This window comes from Papaver somniferum, unplaced genomic scaffold (genome assembly GCF_003573695.1).
Source record: "Papaver somniferum cultivar HN1 unplaced genomic scaffold, ASM357369v1 unplaced-scaffold_132, whole genome shotgun sequence".
NCBI classification, from domain to species: Eukaryota; Viridiplantae; Streptophyta; class Magnoliopsida; order Ranunculales; family Papaveraceae; genus Papaver; species Papaver somniferum.
Genome location: NW_020622381.1, coordinates 17641098 through 17663672, shown reverse-complemented (window position 1 = coordinate 17663672; position 22575 = coordinate 17641098). Strand labels below are relative to the sequence as shown.

At 36.9% G+C, this 22575-nt stretch overlaps 1 protein-coding gene and 1 long non-coding RNA gene across 3 annotated transcripts; one reads left to right on the top strand and one right to left on the bottom strand.

Moving 5' to 3' along the window:
- The first annotated feature begins 1787 nt into the window (after positions 1-1787).
- On the top strand, positions 1788-5580 carry LOC113333299 (5'-nucleotidase SurE-like). 2 transcript variants are annotated; one of them, XM_026579810.1, is made up of 10 exons: positions 1788-2177; positions 2691-2785; positions 2988-3052; positions 3204-3247; positions 3700-3777; positions 3919-4072; positions 4376-4546; positions 4944-5003; positions 5083-5197; positions 5311-5580. In XM_026579810.1, the coding sequence occupies exons 1-9, from the start codon at positions 2017-2019 to the stop codon at positions 5191-5193; spliced, it is 939 nt and encodes a 312-aa protein (XP_026435595.1). In that variant the 5' UTR covers positions 1788-2016; the 3' UTR covers positions 5194-5197; positions 5311-5580. The 2 variants fall into 2 exon arrangements, with proteins under 2 accessions (XP_026435595.1, XP_026435594.1); XM_026579809.1 differs by having other exon boundaries at positions 4367-4546.
- Positions 5581-6740: 1160 nt separating this feature from the next.
- Positions 6741-7567, bottom strand: LOC113333381. Its single transcript, XR_003351963.1, has 2 exons — positions 7404-7567; positions 6741-7085 (listed from the first exon to the last, which is right to left on the bottom strand). It is a non-coding gene; the product is annotated as an uncharacterized LOC113333381 (long non-coding RNA).
- Between the last annotated feature and the right edge of the window lie 15008 nt (positions 7568-22575).

The following is a 22575-nucleotide window of genomic DNA, read 5'->3' as shown; positions in this document are numbered from 1 at the left end:
TTTTTTTTAATAAAATGATTATTTTTATAATTAATAAAAATATTATAAATCATACAAAACTTTTGGTTGGTAACCTAGCGACAAGATGGGCTCCAACTCGCTTCCCCTTGTGCGGTTTAATCAAAAAAAAAAAAAACGATTTTTTAGGGACCATGGTTTTTTTGAGGGGACCATGGTTTTATTAGACCACCTTCCCTATAGTTATAAGGGGTGTCCTAAAGCATTGAAATGACTAACCTACCCTTAACCTAATTTAATTTAAAACCAACCCAATAACCACCTATATATATAACCACCACCTCCTCCCACCACCATCTCCCACCATCACCGATTACCACCACCACCACCTCCGATTATCACCACCACCAACCACTGATTACCACCACCACCACCGCCCACCACCGCCGATTACCACCACCACCACCACCACTATATATATATATATAGCTTAATTTAAAACATTAACAAAGATATTCTCACAAACTCATTACTTGTCATTCGTTTTTGGTTGAATAAATGAGAAGTAATCATTAAAATGAGTTGAAAATGGAAGTTGCAGAGAGGTTTAATGGAGGGTTTTTTTTTCAGAGAAAAGTTCGGTTATCACGAATTAATTTTTTCTGAACCGAACTCAGAGTTCGGTTGATTCGCAAAAAAATACTTTTAACCGAACTCCTCGTATTAGAACAACACAAGTCCATAAGTTCGGTTCCTTCGCAAAATAAGGATATCACCGAACTTTAGTTTACGAAAATAATGAGAAGTCCACAAGTTCGGTTCGTTCGCAAAAATGTTAAGTTTTCTTTGTAACCGAACTCTACCTTTGAAACTTCGTAACCGAACTCTACCTAATTCGCCAAGAAATAAATTTCGTAGTAACCGAACGTTTGCCTAATTGCATATATGCATATATAAGCCCAGTTCGGTTGATTCGCAAAATATGTTAAAGTTTGCGAACCAACCGAACTTCTAACACTAGGTTACTTTTAACCTGCAGTTCGGTTGGGAACTTGGTTGCATTGAAGTTTGCAAACTAACCGAACACACAAGATGTACCCAGATAAATTGTTAAGTTCAAAGTTCGGTTTCCTATCATTTTATCCTAGGTAACCGAACATTACACTGTACGACCAAAACCTCAATTAACGAGCGAGCTCGGTAACCTGCGTGTTTGGAAAACATAACCGAACTACACTTTCAGGTGTGTTCGTTTACATGTTCTTGACATATGGTAACCGAACTGGCCCAAATCTACATAAAAAAATTCATTTTTTTTTTTGAAAGTTTGGAGCAATTCAACCAACATTATCTAAGTTTGAAGCATACCTGGGTACCCAAATACCCTTCCTACGGTTGTGGTTGGTAAAATCCATCGTTTTTCATGTTTTCCTTCTTCATCTTCTCTAACTTTACTCTCTCAATAATTCTACTTCTTTTTGAAAAAAAACCATCTGATTTTTTAATCTCACTAATTATCTTTAACTTAATCATCTCACTAATCATTACACTAACTATTATTAACACTAACTAATTATCACCCAAAATCAATCAGGAGGGTAATTTAGGTATTAATATAAATATCTAGATAAGGGATGATCTAGATTTACTTCTAATATCTTTACCCAAAATAAAACCATGGTCTCCCAAAAAAACCATGATCCCAAAAAATCGTTCAAAAAAAAGTATTGGTTGGGTACCTACCTTCCTTCGAACTGCCATTCGGCCCATGCCCACTCCACCTAATCAATAGAGTGACGTTGTAAAGATGGAAAATTAGCAGGGATAATGCGACACTTACCTAACAGCACCACCACTGTAACTGAGTCACAAACAAAAATCAGGTGTTCGATTCAAACAGAATAGCCGATAACTGGTCATACCGAGGAGGAATACGTTCTCTACTAAACTTTCCTTCCTTAAAAAGTTCACTTTCTCATTCCTCTCTCAATCACCCCCTCCTTCGGTCTTTGTCCCTACATCTCTCTCTGAAACTCCGTCTTCATTCTCTCTAGAAAAATGGAAGGTGTTGTAATCAATGGTGTAAACCCTAGTAGTAATAGACGTCCAAGGATCATGGTAACTAATGACGACGGAATCGATGCACCTGGTTTACGTGCCCTCGTTCAGGTTTTAGTTTCTACCAATCGTTACGAGGTATTGGTTTGCGCTCCTGACTCGTAAGTTCTTCTTCCTCGGCCGTTTCCTTTATTTCTCCTTGTTTAATTTAATTATGATTGAATTTTCATTACTCGATTTCTTAGGTATGGCTAGAATCTTTTTAATGTCATGATTTATTTGATTTACCTAAATTCTCAATTGTTAGGAGATTGAGATTAATGTTGGTTAATATTAGTATCAAATTCAATGTGAATGTGAACGTTATACAGATCTCAGAATTATAATTCACTCAACTAGTCTAGAATCTGGATATTGAGTCCCTAGCTAGGAGGCAAGTGCGTACACTTCATCATACCAATCGAAGATGAATAAGAAGTTAAGTTTTTTCTCTTGTTTTTTTTCCCCACCAAGAAACATGTATAAATCAATGCTTATAATTCAGGGGTAAACCAATTGAAGCAAACCGGATTGGACCTTCTAGACTCTTGAGTGTTCATGTTGCAATTTGAAGTAATCAATAAATACATCAGTACGTGTCTATTAAAGGATTCACTATTCCCTTGTTTCTGCAGGGAAAAATCCGCCGTTAGTCATTGTATTACTTGGCAGCATGCGCTCTCTGTCAAACGAGTACAAATTGAAGGAGCAACAGCATTTGCAGTTTGCGGTTAGTTATATGACTTATTTATCATATGAATTGAAGATGTTTTGTGTTGTTTAGCATAGGAAGGGGATTAAGTTGCACTCCTCATTGTTCTTTTCCAGCCTGCAAAGATTTGTTTTTTCCAGTTGAGAAGTACAGGATAATATTTCAGTACTCCGTAAGATTTTGTTTTTATGAAGATACTCCGTGTGATTATTATACGCAGGAACTCCAGCTGACAGTGCTTCTATTGGTGTTTCCCAAATGCTCTTTCCAGAAGTTCCTGATCTGGTAGTTCTTTATAAACTATCTAAACATTACAAGCTTTCTAAAAGTTATAGAAACCCCCTCAAGTCTTATCCATAAGGAGTCTTTTCTAAAACTTTTCTGTGGCACAATGTCCTAACTTGTTATGAAATACCGCCGTTCATACACTTTACAGGTTGTCAGTGGCATCAACAAGGGTAGCAACTGCGGTTATCACATGTTAGTACCTTATCCTATTTTCCGTCGTCGTTGTTGGTTATGTTACTCTTTATTCAATTCTTTCGTTGTCGTTGGTTATGTTACTCTTTATCAAAACTTGTCACGTTCAATGTAGTTTTGATCACTGGCTCAATCAGACATCTGTAACAATACTCTGAAGTACGAAACTTATTAAAACTGCCAGGGTACCAGTATGCGGCACAAAGAAATATTATTGTTCTTAATAGGGGAAATGAAAGAAAGTAAAAAAAAAGATAGGTAATGGGGTCTGGAGGAAGTTCACGAGTTGTTATCTGCTTTAATATATCATTGAAAAGAGTAACATATAATACAGTTACTGCTTTTTTTGGTTTATCACTTAGCACTCATGCTGTTTTTATTATATGTTATTTGGGTCTCTTTCTTTGTTCTAATCACACTCTGGTAGGCTTCATCTTTTTCGGGATTTGCAGTGTTTACTCGGGGACTGTAGCTGGTGCTCGAGAAGCCTTCTTTCTTGGTGTACCTTCTTTAGCTATGTCCTATGATTGGTATGAGTTTCTCTTTCTCTTTCTGTATTGGCAAAAGGTGCACACATTTTGGAAAAAAACATCTTTCTGCGGAGGAACTGATGATTGTCTGTTATTTCTGTTGTTTCTGATTCATGACTAACTTTGGAGTTTTAATTTCAGGGTTGGAGGAAAGAGTAGTGATGATGACTACAAACTAGGTGCCGAGGCATGTCTGCCCATAATAAACGCAGTGCTAACTGAGATAAAGAATGGAACTTATTTTCAAAGATGCTTTCTAAATATTGATATCCCAACAGATGTTGTGCATCATAAGGTGATCATCAACTCCGGATCCCTGTTTTATCCTTTTGTCATTTTTAGACTAGTTCTCTTTTGGTAGCATATATATATGTATGTATACATACCTACACTACCGCCCAGGCGCCCATAGAGGTACTAAGACCTTCTAAACATGTGTTTTGCCAAAAAGACGTTGCCTTCCATGTCATTCCTCATGTTTTTGACAAGGTATGGCAGCAAAGACTTTAACTAGAAGAAATGAATGATTGAATTCATGAATCCTTGTTTTCATTTGTTGGGTATGAAAATATTCTACTGAACACAATAGGGTTATAAGGCAACGAGACAGGGTAAAAGTATTGTGAAGATTGGTTGGAGACAAGTTGTTTCAGAATCACAAGGAGGAAACATGTTATCAACAATGACCATGGAGAATAATTCGACCGCAGGGGAGGGACCAAAAGTCTCCTCAACTCCGTCAGAAGAAAATCTTCTATTCAAGAAACAGGTCCACCCTCTTCCATACTCGTTTTGTTGCATACTCTTATTCTGTTTTTTTGGTAATGGCATTTGTTGTTTTTGTATTTTGTGACAATTTCAGTCAACCTCAGTTCATTTTTGGATGATTTGCATCTGTTATTATTTGAAAACTGTCTTTCTATTAAGTTTGCAGAACAGGTACCTTTGTGGAATTAACAACATTATTCATGAAGATTTCCATTAATTTTTTCTTTTTTGAAAAACCTGTTATATTGGATTTCTGGGCTCAATCTGAACACCTGTGACCTTTCATAACAACAAATGCAGTCCTGAAAATTGGGGAATATAATGACATAGGCTATTCTGCTTCAGCTTATTATAACCTATTAAGCAACTACTGGAATTCTGTTTATAATGTTCTGTAGGTAAAGGGGTTACAGTTTGATGGAGAAGATGTGGACTTCCAAGCTCTGCAAGAAGGATATGTATGTATTTTCTCTCAAGACTTGATGAAATGATTATAGCATTGAACTTATTATCCTGCTAATCATAATTTTGTTCCAGATAACGGTCACTCCTCTCGATGCCCTCTCTCGCGCAGATGCTGACTGTGAGAACCACTTAAAGAATTGGCTACCCAATGTAACCGATCATTCATCCCCATCAGCATTATAGAGTAGTAAGTCTAACTATACATGTCTTTACGTAACTTCTAAAATTGTACATGCACTGTGTTTAGTTTGCTTTTTTTTTTAGTATGCTGAAAGTTCATCTTCATTTGGATATTCATAGGCTTCTATGGCGCTGGTGGTCATTGAGCTCTAAGGTCGTGGTGTATGTTTATCGGTTATGTATATCTTATAAATTTTATGTATCATTCTTAGCCCTGTATTTTATTGTGGGGGTATATAATGATAAACTTGGAACAATTCATACAACTGTTTCAAATACTTACCTGAATTCTAATGCTTGTCTTAGTTGAATAAAAAACTGATGGATCAGATTGTACTTTGGAATCCTTGTCAATTACTCATGAAATGTCATTGGATCTATTTATGTGGCTCTCTTATTGTACCTTGATGCATCAAATCGAAATAATTGGGGTCGTGTAATATTTTTGGGGCCAATATCAACAACCATGTCTGTGAATTTGCATATGATATCTGGTCAGGTTACTACAGTTCATTAGTTACGGACCACATGTTTTTCTGACCGTTTTATTGTGATCAACTTGTTCAATATTTTGTACAACAGCTAGGGTCGTGGGGGTCGAGATAGCTGGTTCGTGGACATTGCGAAGGCAATTTTGTCTTACTGTAGTTACCACAATTACTGATTGCATAATTTAAACACTGTTTTTCCAGGCAGTCCATCAATCAAGTACTTATGTTGGTCATTTTTTTTTCTTTTAACAAGAAAACTCGGGCATAAAAACCTTACCTTGAACCCCAAATGCAATAGCAGTCATTTGTGGTACCAGAAATAGGGTGTATTCATACCATCCAATCTGGCCAAACCCACCCTTTGTGGGAGATTTGATTCAAAGTATTCATTGCTAGAAGATGCAATCTGCTGCTGAGTTCGGTTCTTTTAATTATTAGCTTACATTACATTTGACAAAAGTCATGATATCACTCACTGTATTTGCACTAGAAATTGAGGGAAAAACGACGCAAAAGCTTATTTCTTACTTATTTTTTTTAGTCTACCGACGAAAACAAGACCACAAAAAAAATAAATGAAAAAAGACTTTTTGCTTGAAAAAATTGACCTACTTATTTTAGAAAAAAAATGTTCTGAAAAGACAATGAAAATCATGTAAGGTACTAAGGTGTGCTATCAATTTCATATCAAGAAAATGAAATATTGTCTGCTTTGGTAAATCTTTCCCCTAATTCAAACCCCTGGCTTGGATGATTTCAAAGTTCATGACTCTTGAAATCTCATCCAACAGTCTTGATTGATTGATGACAGTGCACTTTACGGACTCGTCGGCGAATTAAACTTCTGAAAAGATGGTTGAACAGTCGTCCCCAACTGCCACAAATAAACAATCCCTCTCATGTATTGGTTGATTTGATACCTCTCCATGTAAGTCTAAAAACCGCGAAATCAAGGTCAAATATTATTGACTATTAATGGTGATTTTTCTGCTCATTTTGATTTAAACTTGGTTAGCATGCTTCACCAATGAGTAATGAGAAACCAAGGAAACAAAGAGAGAAGAGAAGCCTATCAATATCTTTCAGTTTTCAGTATGCATGAATCCAAGAAAAACCTTTTTATGTATACATAAACTCAAATGTTACTGCTGAACTCTCTACACATAAATGTGAATTAAAGATGAAAGTTAAAGGTTGTATATAAATATTTATGTACACAACATTGGTATATGAAAACACACGCAATCTGTCTGTGATGGTCATTGGCAAGCTGAGAAATGATGTGAGCTATACATAGATTTCATTCTTTGGGTGTACTCGACTCAACCAGGATTGACCACATCACGTGAACGTCTTCGTATGGACACGATTTAATGTCCTCGTATAAGATATATATCCCTCTGCCTGAAAATTTATTCAAACAAACCCAAATTAGTGAAGTTCATCAAAACAGAAGCATGGATGGAAATTTAAAAGAAACAAGAATATACAGAAGTGTTGATAGAAAAAGAAAGGAGAAGTACACAAGATACAATGTACAAAATGATAAGATTCAGCTATGAGCATATCAGGAGTTAATTTAGTTTTGGAGAAAGAGTAGATTTGGTGATTTATAAAATTGGTTTTCAAAGGAGTGAAACGCTCTCAACTTTAAGTAAGTTAAGAGAAAATAGTTAGAATGAAGAAAAATTTGAAGAGAGGGAGAGTGAGGAATAAACGTACTCTTCTTGTGAGCAGAGTTTAGTCGAATCCACATCTTCTTCAAAGGAGTGAAGAGGGATTGAAGCCACCTCATTGGAGATCAACTGATAACTTCCAGCAGTTGGCCGTTCATAGTAGTTGAAAGAAGAGAATGAGATAAAAGGAGGCTTTTTAAGCAGAGCGAAATGAAATATTTTGTAGAGAGAAAGGAAGAGGCTTGCTTAGACAAGGGTGAAGTGAAGTCTATGTCAATGTCATCACCACATCTACATGAAGCTAACGCAATTTTTTTCATTCCCTTGCAACTTAATCATGCACACATATTATCGTCTCTAGGTACATTGTCACTGTCACTACTATTGTAACCCTTGTTCTACAAGAGGCCACAAGTTTTCTACATAGTCATTTCACACTTATATTTATATATACTCGCTATCTTTTTCTTATTCTTTTCCATTCTTCACCAACTTTCCTTCTCTATCAAGCCTCATTTCCCTCTTCCTGAGAATAACCCACCACGTACTCATTAGTATCTTCCTTGTTACCACAGTGGGGCCACTTCTTGTGTGCCAAGGAAACAAGTTCATGATGCATCATTTGGGGATCATTCGGTAATAATAATGATATAAGGTTCATATATGCTATTGGTTGGGGCAAAGAGTTTGGAAGTAATTCGTGGCTTTCTAACGGAAGCACCACGTGGTGAGGTAGTGGTAGGTAGGGTGGTCGATTTTAATTAACGGTCCGCGTATAATCTCAGAGGTGTCACCATTCTTCCACAAAATACCCATCAAAACAAAAATAACACAAAAACCCCATTAAAACAAAATTAACACAAAAACCTCAAATTTAAATGTTGGTTTCATCAAATTTTATGATAAAACCAAAATAAAATTTGATGAAACCAACATTTAAATTTAGGGTTTTTGTATCAATTTTGTTTACGATGGAGTTTTAATGGGTCCCAACATTTGAGTGGAGTTTTTGTACCACAAATTTGGTCACCTTGAATTTTTATGACTAGTTTTGTTTAATTAATCACTAAAATGTAGAGCTTGTGGTTTTGCTCACCCCTCTTGTAAGGTGAATTAGAAAACAGGAGCACTTTAACAACCTCGATTTTAACGTGGCAAACACAAGAGGTAGAGCATATTTTTCTTTGAAGGCTATTATTGGGACGTCACATTCAATTAGAGGGGCGTCACCTAATAGGACAAAAACGGGTTACCCATAAATAATATCAAAAACCTCTTATCTCAAATAATTTTGTAATGACTAAACAACACTTATTTAGTTAATTTTAATTTAATTTAATTAGATAAAAATTAAATTAATGAATTTTGTTGTATACTTGGTGAATTCTGGGACAAAGTTTTTGTGGGAAGAAAAACTGGCCGTAAAATAAACTTCTACGGTTGGAAATAATCCAAATCTAGACGTAAAATCACTTCTACGGTTGGAAATAAACCAAACCTGAACGTAAAATCACTTCTACGGTTGGAATTAAAAGGAAACTGGACATAAAATCAGATTCTACGGTTGGAATTAAAAGGAACTTGGACGTAAAATGAGCTTCTACGGTTGGAACTAATCCAAACCTGGACGTAAAATTACATGCAAATAAAATTCTACGGTTGAAATTAATTCAAACCTGGACGTAAAATCACTTCTAGTTAAAGGGTAATCTAGACATTTTGTATATGTGTTAGGATATCCCATAACCATTTTTTTGGACATTAAGAATCCAAGTGAAGCCCCTCTATTGGAGCTGAAACTTTTTTTCCTTAAACTAAGACTATTATGTATACTCGCCGGAGTGGGTATAGTCAGAGTAATTGGGATATACTCATATTAATTTGGATATATCTAATGAGACAAAATTAGATTATTATGAGGTAAAAATCAAAACCTCTTAGATACGTATTTTTTCAAAATAGTTAATCTATTCTTGCTTAATTAACATTAAAAATCTATTCAGGACAATTAATTTAGTTAGTTAGTTGATTAAAATTTTGAAAAATTAGGTTTTATTTAAACTGAAATCATGGATTATGTTTTATGATTTTTGAGGATTTTATTTTATTTTTTCTTTTGAGAACTTTATTTGTAACGGAAAAGAAACCACACTAGCCAAACACTTCTAAAAAGGGTATTGCAATGCTGCTGAGTGATTTCATACTCAAATTTACAGAAGGGATCAACACTTTCAGTTCTGAAAGTATGAAAAGTCGGCAAGGTCGACAAATTGGGAAGACAACGACCACTCGCAGCTAGCATGCTGATAATAAATTATACCGACTATATGACGTACATGAAAGGTGTTGTAAATGCTTTATTAGTTGGCATTTTATTGATTTCTTAACCTTTCGGCTAATATATAGTCGGCATGGTAGTAATTTTGGAACATGACGACCCTGGATTATCCGGCACGATGTATAGTTTACAACGTTGCCGACCTTTGGTTATACCCAACAAAAAAACAGAATCTAAAAAGATGTAATCTACTTCATTCTTGCGATATTGGTTACTACATTGATTGAAACATAAAATCTAACTCCTTGCCGTAGGAATCACGGATGCACTTAGCACGTGCATTAAGACTTTGAACCCCTAGGAGATCCTAGTGAACGAGTTATAGTCTCGTGAGGGTTTACATAGAGATCTACCCACAAAATCTACACAAAACTCCTAAAACTATCAATCTTCGTCGGAGGAATCCGAGTCTGATTCACCCACCATAAAGTGCGGGCCGTACTCCGAAATTTTGGATACCATGAAGTGATAGCTTTCACCGAATGTGAATGCTTCCCCCTTTAGCGCGCTTTCACGGCTTCGTGCTACAAAAGCACGACACAAACTTACTTTGTTAGTTATAAATTGATAAAAGTAGATTGTCTAGAATAAACCATGAAAATACTTATAAATTGTGGAAGGAACAAGCTAAAGTGGCTAGCGTTCAAAATACGTTGTTGGATAGCTATGAAAGAAACTATCACATCTAGGATGACTTGGTGTCTATCATGGATTTTGTTGAAGACTTCTTCTCTTCTATTCCCATTATCTTGTCTAAATTTGTTATATATCTTCGCCCAAAAGGTCTCGGACGAGGAGTGATCTAGAACTCGACTTTTGGCGTACCATGCTTTGATGATTTCCAAATATTCCGCGGAGTCAAACGATGCCATTTCTTGTATGTGGAGGTATAAATAGATTTATAAAGAGTAGATGATGGATTGAGCTTTGGATAGTATATGTAAATTGGTTTGTTTTTTGTAGAGAGAACTAAAATATTTATAGGATAACGCCAAAATCTAGCCGCTGGGATAGCAAATCAATGCAATTGTACTTGAAAAAATTGAACTTTGAACTCGCCGTCATGGTTTTTATTTTCCCCAAATGCCGATCATCCTTAGTCGTAAGGGTTGTAATTTTGTTCCCTGACAGCTAATAGAATTTTCACACACGGGAGAAGATCATATTCTTCTGCCAATAATCGACACGACATCTGTTTATTACAATAACGACTAACGTATATTCGGCTCGGTCGTAAAATTGTTAAGCTGACGAATTTTGTTAAGCTGAATATTAGCTGGCGCGATATTGATCTAAGAAGATGCCGATTTATACACGGTCGTCTAGGTCTTATTTTTCTTAACCTAACTACTATTAGGATTTTTATACATAGGAAAAGGTCAGTTCCATCTGCCTTTAGTCGGCATGGTAGTGGTTTAATATATTGACGACTAAAATATAATCGATTAGGTCGTAGTGTTCTTAACCAAATGACCCTGGTAACTGCATCATTTCTGCTGTTAGGGTGGGCAGTCTTCCAGTTTACAACCTTGTCGACTCTGGTTTAGTCGCCACTGTAACTACACGAACCATTCATTCAACACCTTGCCGACTAAATTATCGAAACATAACATAACTTAGCAAACCATTCATTCAACAATTAGGAATCCAACATTTGTCCAAATTAAAAAAAAAATGTCCGCAACCTTAAAGAAACATTTGTCCAACCGTTAACCTTAACATATTGTCTAACACATAAAGAAACAAACTAGAAATTCATTCATACACGACCACGAAAACCACCACCACCCCGGCCCCGTTTAGCACTTTCGCTTTTTTGGCTACCACTTACACGGCTATGAGGCTTCTTTAGTTCAGCATTAGCTGTTTGAAACATTTCGGTGGCATCTTCATTCTCAACATTCTTAGCATAGTCAATGTACTTAGTTTGCTCTTCAACGGACAAAGGCCCTCCTTTATCTCTTGCGCAACGCATCATCTTCACAAAGGTCTTTAAGTGCTCCTTCTATTTTAAATTAATCAACAAACAATTAATAAACTTATTCGATAATATAATCTTAAAAAATAAGAGCAACTCTAAAATACTTACAAAATTCTTAAGACTTGTTGCTGAGTCTTTTGCGGTGTTCTTCCTCTTACGGGCCGGTTGTTCAACAATTCCTTCCTTAATCACAGTAGGACGAGCAAAACCGGAGTACCATGACATGTAATTTTCGTGAGCTTCATGACCTTCAATCACTTCGTCCAAAAGACTCAAATCGATTCTATGAGCACGTCTTTAGTCCCAATAAGAAATCTCTGATGGTGGACCGTAAACGACGTCAATAATTTTTTGGGACGTGCTTCACTCCTCTCTTACCACTTTATAGAATGGTTCATCACCTGGATAGGGTACTTTTTGGACGTAACCCACTTATCGCATTACCCGATGTGGATCGTACATTGAAAATCTTGGGGGGGGGGGGGGGTATAACAAGGGACCGTAGTAAAATGCAACATCATTTCTCCTTATGATCATTTTATAATTTATATCTTATCGATACAGTTCGAAGATTACCTCATCCGCAGTCATTTTGTCCAAGAAAACTCGCATGTTGATAAGTTTCCGTGGAATATCCTTCTCGTGATAACCAGTAAAAGTGTACTTGCGTCCTCTTGGATTGTGCTTTGGAAGATCAACATTGATTTTGATGCTGGGATAGGCTTTCACCAAGGACGGGAAGTGCTCGTATATCCAGATCTATGCAAACACAAAGTATAGTAAGAATCTCATCTTACAAGCATTTTGTGAATATAAATGATTTAGACAATTGAATTACCTGGAAGATACTTAGATTCCCGTTAACTTGCTTGACTAGAGCCCTTGAAGCCTTTGTCAACTCTGCATTCAAGAAGCCAACCACCGCAGTACCCCATGAATACCTTTGCATCTCATCAAGGGGATGCAATAGTTGAAGATACTTGGCGTCGACCAAGTTTCCGGAACTGTCGGGGAAATTACAGTTGGCTAGGACGTACAACAAATAAGCTGACGCAGTAGCATTGATTCGCACCAAGTACACACTTCCTTCCTTATCATAGATTTTCTGGGTCCCTCAACTGCTTCAGACTTAACTTCTTGATTCTATAATCATCCTTCGTCACAAACATAGACTCTGACTGCTTTTCATCCAAACCAAACAAGAGCTTGGTCAATTTAAAGAGATCATCCCAAGAAATTTGATCATCGTAGCCATCTTTGGTGGATTCCATCAACCTCAAGGCCTAGAATTTGATGACAGTCATCAATTTTTTCGCCATCTCACCGAATGAGAATAACATTGAATCTGTCTCCCCGTAGAACCTCTCACAGAATGCAGATATGAGAACTTTGTCAAACTCAACAACTGAACTCTTCACCGTAGGCCACAACCAGGAGTTGTTGACAATTTCTTTCATGGCGTCACACTCAAGGTCAAGTGGCCATCTCTTCATCACAGTATTTGAAGCTTGGCGCCTCAAAAGACGGAACGCATTCTTATGATCCTAAATAACATAAACTAAAACACATAGTTACAAAAGAAATACGAATACTTGAAGCAAATTTAAGATAGATACACTTAAATAAAAAGAAAGTGAGATTGAGATTACTTACGATAGTAGAATAGACTTCATACGCCCATGAGTCTTTCTATCTAAAAAGAACATGTCCACCATCTTCGGGTAACCCTAGGACGGGCTCACCATCTTTATGTTGCTTCTTCAAGTGAGGGGAAGGCGTGTGGGAATCAATAGGTTTATTGATAAACTTTTTTTTTTGTCGTTGTAGCTTGTGGTTATTTTGGTACCTGTGGTTCTTGAACAACCTCTGTTTATTGACCATTACCTTCTTCTTCAGCAATTTCACCTTGTCCATCATCTTTGTCATGATTCTTATCACCATCATCATTGTTATCACTACCATCATTACCTCCTCCAGTAGGTGGGACACTTTGATCATCATCACCATCATCATCATCATCATCATCATCATCATTACCACCTCTAGTAGGTGGATTTCCTTGATCATCATCATCATTACCTCTTCTACCAGATGGAATTGATTGGTCTTCAATTGGAGTTTCATCCGAATCACTTGGTTCAGGTGGATGAGTCTTTTCCCGTTCAAAAATCCTAAGCATTCCCGGTACCACATGTTCCCCTCGATATATTGCAGTCAAGAGTTTGTCACCTACACGAGGAGGTCTTGAAGGAGGAGTAGCATTTTTCTTTCCTTTCCTGACCTTTTGCATCCTAAACAAAAACAATGAAAATATTTTTCCACTAGTCGTCAGGGTCAATATTTGAACCAGGAAACGACTAACTAACAAATAGGATTAGTCGTCAGGGACGACAATAATATTAGGTGCCAACTAAACCCTAGTCGTCACCTTAGGAAAAAAAAAACAGTAACGACGAATAACAAGAAGGTACACAGAGAAACTTGGTTTTGGTCAGCAATTAGTCGGCGAAGTCTATAATCTATATAGTGTCGACCAATAAATAGTCAACAGGGATGTACTTGTTAGAGCACTGCTCGGTCGAACTCGCAAGCGTTGCTATCTCAAGCTTATTTGTTAAGTTTAGTTATAAAAACTATAATTCTTGATTTCTAGTCTACTTATAGCTAATTCTCGGATTAGGATAAAAAGTGTAGTTGAGCATTAGACTTCACGGCATTCATCAATTGCAGACGAAGAACTACTAAGGGGAGCTTGTGGAACTCCATCAACAAAAGGTATGTGGAGACTTGAACTCATCTATCACTCAAAATTACATCTACTCTATCTCCTATTTGAGACAAAATTCGTATAGCTATATAGACTTCAATTTTACACATTTGATATTTCGAGCTGAATTTAACTCGCTTACATATTTCTCGAAATATGTGTTTGTAAGCTTTCGCTTTAACCAAGTTCATCTTATATTCTTGATGAAATTCAAGAGATGATCATGTGAAAATCTCCTTGTAACATCTTACATGATTTGTGTGAGACAGTCTTTTGATGTAGACTCGGAATGTTTCGTATTGATCATTCGATCACTTGAAAATTGCTTTGAAGCTAATAGTTTGTGTAAGACAGTTATTGTTGTCTTCCAAGAATGTTTCAATGATTGGAATGGGAGTTTAGAACGATTAACCACGATTGGATATTAACACAGCAAGCGTACTTGCATATGTGTAGTCCAAGACCGGCAATCTAGTATGCATACCCGTATGCGTACTGGTTGATCAGGTGAAGTCCGGGAGATATAGTATGCATACCCTTATGCGTACTGGCGAAGTCAGTTGAAGTCCGAGAACTTTAGTATGCGTACCCGGACGCGCACTATATTCAACTGAGTTCGGATGTGAACGACAGTATGCATACCCGTTTGCATACTGGCGAACACAGGCCAAGTCCGACTACTTAGGTATGCGTACCCGTTTGCATACTTGAGTAGGTTATGTTCTAAAATCGGTTTGTTCATGAACTAAAACATTTATATAATAAGGAATGCAATCTTTTGCAAACCATGTCTATAATGTTCATGAATTGATTCGAGTAAATCAAAATCGATTTTGCTTCAATTGTGTCTTATATACTTCTATGAGAATATAAACAATTGAACAACTCTAGAACTAGTTTCATTTGAGTCATTTGAACTAGTTATGGTTAAGATGAATATGGTTGATATGAAAGTGTTCATATGGCTAACTTCGGTTAACTATTGTTGAGCTAACAAAGGTGCACACATTTAGGAACGGTTACTCATATCTAAATGAAGTTACTTTTCATTTGTGTGTAACAAGCTAAGTTTAATCTAACAGTTGAAAGATATTATCTTGAGTCTAATCAGGTTTTCATCTAACGGTGAATATTGAATGCTTTGTTACCAAGGTAGCATTGATTGCAAACCTTGATTTGAAAACTATATAAGGGAGAACTCTAGCAACTGAAAAACTCAATCCCGCACCTCCTGTGTGATATTAGTTGCGACTAGAGTCGATTATCTTTTAACCTTAGTTTTTTCACGAAACCCTGTAGGTTAACGACTTGAAGACTTCATTGGGATTGTGAAGCCAGACCCAACTATTTTTTCTGTAGTTGCGTGTTCTGATATTGTTGTTTTCTATCGTGATTGAGTACTATCTTCTCTAAGATTGGCTCGATATTTAATCTCCGATAGGCAAGATAAAAAGTTGTCACAAACATCTTCGTCTCATCGTTTGTGATTCCACAATATCTTGTTTCGCTACCATACGATTAAGATTATTGTGAGGTGATTGATATTTCTAGGCTATTCTTAAGGAATATAAGTCCGGTATATCAATTAGTTCATGTTCACCTTGATTTATCAAAAGACGGAACAAAACTCATAGGTATATCTGTGGGAGACATATATATCTATTCAATAGACTTTTCTGTGTAAGACAGATTGGTTTATCAAGTCTTCGACTTTGGGTCGTAGCAACACTTAGTTGTGGGTGAGATCAGCTAAGGGAATCAAGTGCGTAGAGTCCTACTAGGATTCAGAGACGTAAGGAGCGCAACTACATTCCAGTCTGAAGTTAACTTAAAGTAGGCTAGTGTCTGTAGCGGCTTAATACAATGTGGTGTTCAAATCTGGACTAGGTCCCGAGGTTTTTCTGCATTTGCGGTTTCCTCGTTAACAAAACTTTTGGTGTATGTGTTATTTCTTTTCCGCATTATATTTGTTTATATAACTGAAATATCACAGGTTGTGCGTAAGTTCAATCAATTGCGAATCCAAACTTTGGTTGTTGATTAAATTGATTGACACTTGGATATTGTTTTTTGATACCGTCCAAGTTATTTCTTATATTCAACCGGGCTCGCAAATTCCTATTTATTTGATTGCAGATTGAATTAAGAAATTGAGATATAACACTTTGATATAGTTTTCTTAAGATTGAGTTTGACTGTCTAGTTGATTCTCTTGAAAGTATATTGGATTTAGTCCATACAGATTGCTAAGCGAAATATTGGGTGTGGTTGTTAGACCCCCCGCTTTTTTAGTATTCAAATAACATGCCTAAAAATGCGGGGGTACCAAAATATACCACCAACTTTTTCTTAGGCAACCTGTATGGACTAAACTCGAATACAATTCCGAGAGGTCAACTTAATGAATCTCAATCAAGGAATTATATGAAGAGCTTATATCTCTTTCTCTCACAATTAAACTGTTTATAAAACCAAGTCCGTAAACCTAATTATGTGTGAGAGTACTTGGACGATTCCAAAGATTAATATCCAAGAATCAATCATGTCATATCCAACAAGGATGGATGTATCTACTTTGATTGATTTACGTACAACCTTTGATATTTCAATTATGAATATAAATAATATAATACGAAAATGAAATAACACATACACCAGAAATTTTGTTAACGAGGAAACCGCAAATGCAGAAGAACCCCGGGACCTAGTCCAGACTTGAACACCAAACTGTATTAAGCCGCTACAGACACTATCCCACTATCAGAACTTCAGACTGGAATGTAGTTGAGACCGAATTAAACTTTCACAACAATTCAGTTACAGTCATGCTCCTTATGCCTCTTGAACCCCAGCAGGACTCTGCGCAATTGATTCCCCTAGCTGACGTCCTTTACAGCCTAAGAGTTGCTTCAAATCAATTGAAGACTTTAAACCAATCTGTCTCCCACAAATAAGCCTATATGTGATTTCCGTTCTGATCAAAGATCAAGGTAAAGTAGGAAATCGATAGCAATAGACAAAGTATGGCGAACCTCAAAATCCGGTCTTATGACTCACGAAGAGCAGCCTAGATTATTATTCACCTCACAAGTCGAAACTTGTGGAATCACAAAGTTTGAAACGAAGATACTTTGTGATTTCAATCTATATTGTTTGAGTGAGCAACTCAAAAATCAAAACAAGATCAGGATACTCGAACTATCAAGATAAAGACCTGGATTCACGAATCCCTAGGTGAAGTCTTTTTAGTCGCTAAACCCTAGAAGGGTTCAAAGGAGAGGATGACTCTAGTTTACAACTAGGACACACAAGAATAGTGTCAGGGATTCAAAGATCCCAGTTGTTTGAGGTTCTCCTTTTATATACTTTCAGGACCAAGTTTGCTTTACGTTTAAGCTAAGATGGCTTTGGAACCAAGCAATCAATAATCACCGTTAGATGAAAAACTTGATTTGAGATTAACTTAATATAATATACACTCTGGTTAGGATGAACCATAACCGAACCGTGTACAATGACTTGTTCATGTACGGTTATCCAATACTGCTACTTGAATCAACAACAAGCTTAATCATTTCATATAACACTTTAAGACTTTTCTTGAATCACACACATATGATCAAAAATGTTTATATAGTGTTTTTAGAGAGTTATTCAAATACTGATTATCTCATACAAATAATTCTTATGCATCTGAAAATATTCGAAAGGGTAAATACGTGTACTATACTTGTTCGTGAATATTCTTGTCATAATATGTATACCGGGTATGTGTTCCCTTAAGACAAAAACAAGTTCAGGAACTCATAGTGATAGGTGTTGTAAAACACCTAATTTTATATCTAGTATTTATGCTTTCTTTGCTATTATTCTTTTGAATTGCATCTCTTATGTTTAGTTTTGAGCTTATCAGGTGCAATATAGTCATTATGAGCAAAAGAAGAAGAAAACACTCATTTGGAGCGAAAAGGACAAAAACGACATTTCACTGGCTAATGCTGCGCGGAGTCAACCTATGGAATTAGGGGCTTCCATTTTGGTGGCCTATATCAATTCATCGGGTGCCTGGAATCATTCTGGTTGACCCCTTATCTGCCTCACCTGGGTGGTGGCATCCATTCTACTACACAAGCCCTAGAATTCAGAAGAGAGTTATTTCTCAATCATTTGGTTTCTAACTCAGAAGAGTGTGCGGCTGAGTTCAGGATCTCCGTGTGTTTGAAATTAAGAGAAGGAATCAGAGAATCGTTAATGAAATTCGAGGGATTTTGATGGGTTCAATTCTGGTGATGTTGGTGAGAGATCGAGAAGCAGAAATCGAAAGTTAGGGTTCATTTAATATGAATCGAGAAAACCCTGTTGTTGTTGAAGAACGAGATTCAGAGCTCGATTCAGTTTAGGGTTTTGGATCTGGTGAATTTGAGAAGAACTGGTGAAGATTATTGTTACATTTACGGGGAAGATGAAGCTGTTGTCATCTGGTTATTGATTTGAAACTGAAATGGAAGTTAGGGTTTCGATCTGTGAAGAGTTAGGTGTTGATGAATGAAGGGTTCAACTCGAATTTGAGTTTGGAATTGGATTCGAAGAGTACACTGAAGAAGAGAAGATTAAAGGGTTTTGAGATGATTTGTGTGTTGGCAGAGTTACAGATGAGATCTGAGAAATTGAGAAGGAAATCAGGAATGGGTTTCTGCAGTTGATGATGATTGTTTGCTGTAATGAAAGAAGTTGTTGCTGATGAGATATTGAAGTGTTACTGCAGAGAATTTGTGCCATGGGTATTTGATGAAATATAGATGAATGTTAGGAGCATTGCAGGTGTTTCAGGAAGCAAGGGAAATGCTCTGGAGCTGAACTGATGCAAGGAATGTTGTGATGCAGAAATGGGGTTTATGTTGATGCTGCTACGGAATTCCTGAGATATTTTGTTTGAGATGGTTGCCATGAGGTGAAAGAGTGGTAGATATTGCAAAAGAAGTTGTGGTCAAGATGCTGGAGGTGTTGGCTGATAAGCAGTTGCAACTGAAGATGGTGAAACTGAGTAGATGAAAGTGCAGATGCAGTAGTAAGTGATGGTCCTGGTGACTGCTTTGAGCTGGTGGAATTCATCGTTGAAATGGATGTTTTGTTGGCTGGGTGATTGCAGGTGGAAGAGCTAGCATGGGAGTGTGTTGGTGGTTGCAGCTGAGGACTCAAAGCTTGAGCAGGGGGTATAAGTTGCAGCTAAAGTAGTGCTTGCTCAGAAATCAGTGTGATGATGAGTGTACAATGCAATTAAGAGCATGGAAGAACTGAACTAGATGAATGCTTAATGGAAGTGAATGTTGAATTTTGCAGGGAGTTTTTGCGTTGCAGTTGCAAGAAATGAAATGGTAATGCTGGCTTAGATGTATGTGTAGGATACAGGGCTGGAATGTATGGAGTAGGTGGTTCAGTACAGGCAATTGCAGGTGGTTGTTTGTGTTGGCCTGAGTTCTGTCGCTGCTGCGAACAAGGGACTGTAATGTGCTATGCTTGTTGGTGCTAAAATGTGGATTTGAAGCTACAACCAATGGATGGAAGTAATGGGCCTAATGGCTGGCAATCTGGCAGTGTTGCACAATGATGGTGCACCACAAGATGGCTGGCCAAGGAGCTGTGATGCACAATCATTGTAGGTGGTTCAGTACAGGCAATTGCAGGTGGTTGTTTGTGTTGGCCTGAGTTCTGTCGCTGCTGCGAACAAGGGACTGTAATGTGCTATGCTTGTTGGTGCTAAAATGTGGATTTGAAGCTACAACCAATGGATGGAAGTAATGGCTGGCAATCTGGCAGTGTTGCACAATGATGGTGCACCACAAGATGGCTGGCCAAGGAGCTGTGATGCACAATCATTGTGCAACACACTTTTGGCCTGAGCAAGACAGCTTAGGCTTTGGCCAAGACTAGTCAGATGCTGACTAGAACTGACTCACCCTGACTCAGTTCTGACTCAATGAGCTGACCAGGTTTGACTGAGTTGATCGTTCTGACTCGTTGACCTGACCGAGTTGACTCGCTGACCGGTAATTTGCCGGTCACCTGAGATGTTTTCCGGCCGTTTTCCGACAAATTCCGGCGACACTTTTTGGACAAATTTTCTACATGGGCTTGGTGGACTTCTTGGTGATAGGCTTTTGAGATATGACCTAGTTTTGGAAGGGAGAAAAGCTACAAAAAGAAAAGTTTTCTATTTTCTTTTAAAAGCACGTATTATTCTTGGAGCTTTGGAGATAGCTACAACTAGGGTTTGCTTTCGTTTTATTTTTCATCTTCTTCAATTATTTTATGATTATGATTATGATGAACTCCATTATTATGAGTAACTAAACTCAATTATTGGTTATGGGATAAAAGTTGATTTCTCAAGCATGTTATTTCAATCAATGAATTAGTTTTGTCTCAAAACTTTATTGTTTATGACTCATGGTTGATATTGTTTTATGATTTGAATGCTAGTTTGGTTGAGTCCAGAATCAATTAGATTAGTCTTCATCTCTATTGCTAGATTAGGGTTTTCAATACGAAATAGTTGTTTATCCCTGATTCTAAGTAGCATACATCTTTATAATAGCATATGAATCATAACCTTTGTTAAAACAGATTAGTGCTTTTACACGTTTGTTTGCATTGATTAGTCTTATTTCATAGAACTTATTGCTCTTAGGGAGTTAAACTTAATTGTGCTTTTACACTTTAGGTTGCTTTCTAGGTAGATTTCACAATAGCATCTTTTAATGTTGTTTGTGATAAAATTGGGAAATAAACGGGATACTCTTGCGATCAAGATATCCTAGGACTTTTAGTAAATGAGAGATTAAAATTCCAATTCTAGTCATTGATGAAAATACATGTTTGTGAATGATATGATCCCATGACCAATATCTTCTCCTTATTGATTATTCAAATTATTTTATTACTTTCGATTACTTTTATTGCTTTGTTTATTTAGATAAAACAACCCCCCCCCCCCCCCCCCCCCCTTTTGGTTACTAAGAAACTGAAAATTGATAATAAAAAAAGCCTCTCTGTGGGAACGAACTCTTTCTTATCACGTACTATATTTATATCGAGTTGAGTAAGAAAGTGAATTATTTTTGACGCATACGACAGCGATCACATAGATCTTTTATGGTATGCGTACTGGGTATCCATACCTTTCCGGTTTTGAAACCAACATATCTTTTCGGTTAGCGTACTAGGTATTTGTACCTTTCCTGGTTCACGAGTACACATACGTTTTATGGTATGGATACCAGGTATGCATACCAAAAAGTCGTTGCCGAATTATGGCTACGCCGGTACGTGTACTGGGTACATGTACCGTGACTATGGACTTATAACAGTTCTCCCAGTATGTGGCTTGGTATGCATACAGTCATGTATCCAGATTTACAGTAGTTCCATACCTCTGTAATAATCAATATGAAACATTCCCGAATAACATATCAATGACACATATCACTATCCCGCGCTATTTTCAAAATCTTGAATCATAATTAGGTCATAAACAATAAATTTTTCTTAACCAAATTCATCAAGTATGAACAAATGTTCTTAAGATTAACATATTTCGAGAACGATATTCAAGATAAACTTTACTCGAAATTTCTATTATGCATGTACTGAACTTAGTCATGCGACAATGTCTCATAGATAGAAAGGTGAAAACTTGAGAAATAGGCCGGTCAGTCTTCACTTACCTTTGTTGAAAAAGTTCTCCAAAGCTCGTGTTGATCTTCTCCTTCAAACGGTGCAACACAGTGATATCAGAATCTCAACTACACACTTCTATCGTAATCTGAGACTTGACTAGTCATATAGACTACAAATCAAGATATAGTTTTGACAACTAAATTTGACAACAAGCTTGAGATAGCAACACTTGTGAGTTCGACAGAGCAATGCTCTAATAATCTTCCCCTTAGTCAATTTTAGTGACAAAACTATCAATACATATGAACTAAAAAATAAAGCTTTAAAACTCCAGAATCCACCATGCTTGATTTCCTTGGTTCTTCAACTCCTTAAATTCTTCGTTACTTCAAGTTGCAATGATTTTGTACGTGTTCAATGAACATCGTTGTTTTTGAAGATCCGTAGCGATAAAA